The sequence below is a fragment of the Xyrauchen texanus genome, chromosome 7 (assembly GCF_025860055.1).
Source record: "Xyrauchen texanus isolate HMW12.3.18 chromosome 7, RBS_HiC_50CHRs, whole genome shotgun sequence".
Lineage (NCBI taxonomy): Eukaryota > Metazoa > Chordata > Actinopteri > Cypriniformes > Catostomidae > Xyrauchen > Xyrauchen texanus.
The window spans coordinates 25028707-25034230 of NC_068282.1; the positions used below are offsets into that span (position 1 = coordinate 25028707).

The 5524-nt window shown below is 38.0% G+C and overlaps 1 protein-coding gene across 1 annotated transcript; it reads right to left on the reverse strand.

Annotated features, from left to right (window-relative positions):
- Positions 1 to 1211: 1211 nt before the first annotated feature.
- Positions 1212 to 5202, reverse strand: LOC127646868 (prothymosin alpha-A-like). The gene is made up of 5 exons (XM_052130799.1): positions 5043 to 5202; positions 2825 to 2893; positions 2657 to 2747; positions 2432 to 2511; positions 1212 to 1787 (listed from the first exon to the last, which is right to left on the reverse strand). The coding sequence occupies exons 1-5, from the start codon at positions 5085 to 5087 to the stop codon at positions 1749 to 1751; spliced, it is 324 nt and encodes a 107-aa protein (XP_051986759.1). The 5' UTR covers positions 5088 to 5202; the 3' UTR covers positions 1212 to 1748.
- Positions 5203 to 5524: the final 322 nt, after the last annotated feature.

Consider the following 5524-nt stretch of genomic DNA (forward strand, 5'->3'; position numbering starts at 1 on the left):
ATACAAATTGATGAGTTTTATAAGGTAGAAGGAAGTCACTACATCATTTAAAATTGGTTAAACAGCATTGTCTGGATTACTTGGGTAACTGCTGCCACTTTAACAAGTCCACCCATTTATCCAATGATACTAGACTCATTCTAGACTCCATTTCATTATTGTTAGAATAATTCAATTCATGATTATTTGGTTTAACTAGGTGCATTCCTCAGTTTGTCTATTTTCTCCTCTTATTTTTCTCAAAGATCCCAGATGGTATTTATTTATTTTTATTTGTCAATTGTGCCTTTTGTATTTTCACTTGGCAAGCAACATCTTTGATCCTGCCAAACTGAATCATGTCTTTCTTGCAACATAGAATCATTGAATATCCACCTGCATCGCCCACATATGCAGGTTAATGATTGTTGGAAATGTATCATATAGTTTAGTAGAATAGCAATAATCTGTAAACTTTTAGAGCTCTGACAATGTTATCCATCTCCCTAGAGGATTTCATTTCACACATGCTCCCTCATACACTAATTCCACCCCTTTAGACAGTCACCTCTTCAACTTACCTCACCTCAGATCATCTTCTTTTTTCATATGTGATTGCTTTACCTCATAGCTGAAAGCTTGGTGAGCCTGGGCCCTGTCTGTCTTATCCAGCCAGAATTTAGCATCCAGTATTTAAACTTAAAATGTCAGTATCTCTCAAGCTCATCATTTTATTTCTGGCTGGATGTTTTTTGAGTGCAACATTGATCTCTACTACAAAACATTCTTCATAAATGGTACGTACTGGGCACTATTGCCAGACATCAATTGTCTTGGTTCCGTCTAAGAATTTATACAACTTGTAAATACAGTATATAGTGTAAATAAATCCACAGGACTAATGAGAGCAGTTTGTCCTAAAGAAATATGAATATAAATGGAAGAAAGACACTCAATTTAATTTAACACAATATAATTTATACCAGATCTTAAAGGCCTGAATAATTTACACTAATGTACATTTACTTTTGACAGGCTGATGAAAACATGAACTGCATCTAAAGGTAATGCTGGTTCAATAATTATTATTACCCATACAGCTCCAACATTAAACATTCATGAAATGAAGAAAAAAAAGAAGAAAAAAAGAAATATAAAAAAAAAATATTAAGAACTCACAAAATAAATTTCGGTTTATTGGCACACAACAAATTTCACACATACATAAAACAGGCCACAAATAGATAGCAATTTAATAGACAAGAAAGAAAATTATTTTCTTTTGGCCTTGCCCTCTCATACAATCCAACTACGTATGATACAACTGATGTACATACACAAAGTTACTGGAATGCTTTGAATTAAAGTTTTTTTGTATGGTTTTCCGTAATTTTTCTTTTTTTTTTTCTTCGACAAGTTTCTTTTGAGATTACATGACATACATGGTCAAACCACAAGTAAAATCTATTTCATAGAGAAGCATCAACTTCAAAGCACCGTTTGTTAACCAGAGATCACGGTCAAAAATGGCTGACCTCCTAACAATATGTACAAAAATATAAAATGTAAATAAAAATACAAACAAATTTTTCCTTTCAAAGTATTTTGTAAGAAGGTAGAGCTTTGAAGTCTTGGTTGTTTCTACAAAATCTGAAGTTAGGTGTGTGTACACGGATGCTGGACTCTACTTGATAATGACCACGTTTTTCCTCCCCCAGTGGACAAGTTAAGGAAAGGAGGGATGAGAAGATTTCCAGCAGAGTAGCTTCTTACACATCGGTTTTCTGCTTCTTAGTTTCAACATCATCCTGAAAATGCAGCCAAAGAGTTAAACACAGGGCGATTACAAGGTTAGACTTGTAAACTGCTTAATGGGATAGTTCACCCAAAAAGGTACATTCTCTAATCATTTCCTCACCCTCATGCATCTCAGAAATTTATGATTTTCTTGCTTCTGCTGAACTCAAAAGAAGGTTTTTAGATGAAAATCTCAGCTTTGTTGGTCCTTACGGTCCTTAAGTAAATGGTGACCAGACCTTTGAAGCTCCAAAAATCACATTAATACTGCATAAAAGTAATTCATATGACTCCTGTGTTTAAATCCATATCTTCAGAAGCGATTTGTTAAGTGTGCGTAAGAAACAAATTAATATTTAAGTCCTTTTTTTACCATAAAGCTCCACATTCACATTATTTCACATTTTGAACGTGAAAGTGGAGATTTATGGTAAAAATATTACATTCTGATTAGTTTCTTACCCACACTTATCATATCACTTCTGAAGATATGGATTTAACCACTAGAGTCATATGGATTACTTTTATGCAGCCTTAAATGTAATTTTTGGAGCTTCAAAGGCTTTGTCACCATTCACTTGCATTGTAAGGACCAACAGAGCTTTACAGAGATTTTCATCTAAAAATATTTGTTTGACATTATGTATAAACTTACCTCATCATCATCATCATCCTCAGCTGCTCTTTTGCCTGTACCTCCTTCAGCCTCATCATCTTCATCGTCGTCATCATCACCTGTAATATAGTTAACTCTATAGTCACACATCTTTGTGGACATAGATGGAGCTGTGGCAGGACTTTTTCCACCATCCTGACCACTGGAACTCTGATCTAGTTTGTAAAGCTACACACTTCTTCCAGCATATACTGAAGGCCTTACCTTCTACATCATCTTCCTCGTCATCTTCCTCACCCACGTCCTCTTCTTCCTCATCTACTTCATTTTCTTGATCACCATTTTCCTCATTTTCCTAAACAAAAGTTATAGGTTATAATTCAAGATAATTTCAAACTCATTGAGAGCAACAAAACAAAGTTGTGAACTCACCGTTTTTCCATTAGCTGGGGCATCTTTTCCATTTTCTGTCTCCTCAACCTGTTTCTTTTCTTTAAGGTCCTAATGAAGGAAAAAATAGATCTCTGTTATTATTTTAGTTACTTATCTGACAGGAAAATTAAACAAGTAGACCAATGCTGAATTTACATAATCTCTTATTCGTGGAACGTGATTTCATTTCATATTTGAAACGCTTCCATGCTCTATATTCATTGGATGTCTGTCTCTTCCATCCCCGCCTGGTTTACAGACCATATTGAGGTGTTGTAATTTGATATGACAGCGTTACCGCTAATGAGCTCTGTAGTTCAGTATATCATACACATCACAGCGTTAAGCAAAGACACGCCCGCTTAAAAACTACAACTCCCAGGTCACAATTAGATAACAGTTTAACTCAGCCAATAAGAGCGCTCAGACGAATTCAACCAAAGAGAGGCAGCCCAGATAAACCCTTGAGAGCGAGTGAGGGGGAACAATAGCTCTAAGCATTTATGCCCTTTTTTAAGAATTTGTTTTATCGAGCGCTACATTGTTCCCACGAGAATCAGCATTATTTTTAATAGGAATCCATGTAACATTTGAACTATCGAGTAATTTCACAAGACGGCGTTTAAAATGCAGATTTGTTCTCGCTCAAAGTATCAACCGATATGCTTCCATTATCCATAGGCTTTAAGCGTGTTAGCGTCTGCATCACGCCAGCAACGCCTTATCACCCCGTCACTATTACATCCCAACGCTTTGTACCAACAACTGAGCGTCAGTGAGCCATGCATGAATAATGATCATTTGCACTGTTGGGAGAGAGATCTCACCATCTACCGGATAAAAATGACCTATATATTGATCAATTAAATAGCATTGACAGTAACGTTTTAGCCTGAAGCTGAATCCATCTCCGTTATTTCATAGGCAAACTTCATCAGAGACGAGAGCTTGTATAGACAGTCTTTTGAACGGAGTGCTGCAATAAAGCCTAACAAAGGACAAACCGGTCAAAGATGTAGTTTGCCCACAACTAATATGCGAATCAAACAATTTCGCAGATTGAAACCACGCGTTTAATAAATCTGCTGGGAAATGTTCGCTTATATTGACACACTGTAACTTATGTCTCGCGCTCACATCCTGCTCTGGCCGCGCGCTTCAATGAGAACTAATTCCGTCAGACGGCGAAGAGCGGCGCGAGGTGCATCCGCAGGAGGGTAGCAAGGTTTCGCGGGTTAAGTTTGCGAACAAACTGGCATCAGTACATGATTAACAGCCATATATCGATTCCCTCTACTACATTCCCCAAATAGTCTGCGTGTAGCACAAAATACTTTCTATGGACTCTAAAAGAAAACGTATCACCGTCCTGTCTCCTCCTCAGTAGCTTATAAAGTGTCGTCTACGTAGACTAAAGCCCTAAAAAGCTTATGGCTTAAGAGGTTTAATCAATAATGTAGAATGACCTTTCAATTTCACTACTAAAAAGTGAACTGTACCGCGCACTTGACAGAACTTCAAAGGCAGTGCGTCCTTTGGCTCGGTGCACTCCCGTTAACTAGACCGTAAATCTGAGGCAGGGTGGCCACAAGCTATTAGCAACATTACATTCTGTGTATTTTCACACTAGACAAATTAGCCTACAGAAAACATTGAGCAAACACAAAGTAGCCATAACCTTTAAAACATCGGGGGAAACGTGGTTTATTATATTTATTTATCGTGGGGGCTGCAGTTACGTGTGACAGATCGGGCTGACGAATCACCGCGTCTGGCGGACTCTACGAGGCACCTTGACTAATTGAGCTTACGGAGTAATAACGAAACTCATGCAACAAACCATATAAGCAGACGGAATCATGATGCTTATGATTATCTCCGCGTCCATCTCTCTCACTATAGTTTCAACGAGGAACCGAAAACCGCCTGTATAAACAAAGAACCCGCGCAGAATCAGAACAACAAAAAAGCCTTAGTTGCGAATGTATCCGTAACAAACCTTAACTTCAGAGCACCTAACACTTTCTCATCCACAAGAAGTCTGCAAAGTGACAGCGAGCGGTCAAAACACCGACAACATTTGCGAATAGTATTCCAACAGCGGCTATTAATGCAGTAGACTAACCTGATTTCCATACTAGAACTCAAATATCAAGCTTTAAATTTAAATGAATAAAAATCCCGCAGCTATAAGTGTATAAATGAGTAGTTGCATTACCTTGGCGGAGACTTCCGAGCTGGTATCGACTTTTGTGTCAGCCATTTCTGTCAAAGTGTTAAGAATAGAATGGGGTCTCGGAACAAAATTATTTAAAGAGGAAACCGAGATGTGAATAATAAAAAAGACTATTAAGCCTCTGTAGCGCGCTCTCACGGCGGCAGCGCTGTAATATAGAGCACTGGGCGGAGCTCAGAGGCGGGCGCTTTTTCATGATTGGTCAGTGTGGAAAATATCTCGTTCCTCTGATTTGCCCATATTAAACAATAGACAGTATTTCTACAAAGTCAAACCCCGCCTCAAAACCAACCTCTGAGTCATATATGTGTGGAATAACTGTCGATCCATACTTTTCTGGCCAACCTTCCTTTGATGGATGGCCTATATGGGATCCTCTATGAAAATAGCTGTGATTGCCCATATCGTCTCAAACGTTTCATTGTAGCCTACTCAAAGAAGGTCGACCGACTAAGAACGCAAAT

Excerpts from the sequence above, each read along its gene's own strand:
- LOC127646868 (XM_052130799.1), bottom strand. The coding sequence starts at position 5,087 with ATGGCTGACACAAAAGTCGATACCAGCTCGGAAGTCTCCGCCAAG. Across the intron at positions 2,748-2,824 it reads CCCCAGCTAATGGAAAAACG|GAAAATGAGGAAAATGGTGA; the intron begins GTGAGTTCACAA and ends ACTTTTGTTTAG. Across the intron at positions 1,788-2,431 it reads AGGATGATGATGATGATGAG|GATGATGTTGAAACTAAGAA; the intron begins GTAAGTTTATAC and ends CTGCATTTTCAG.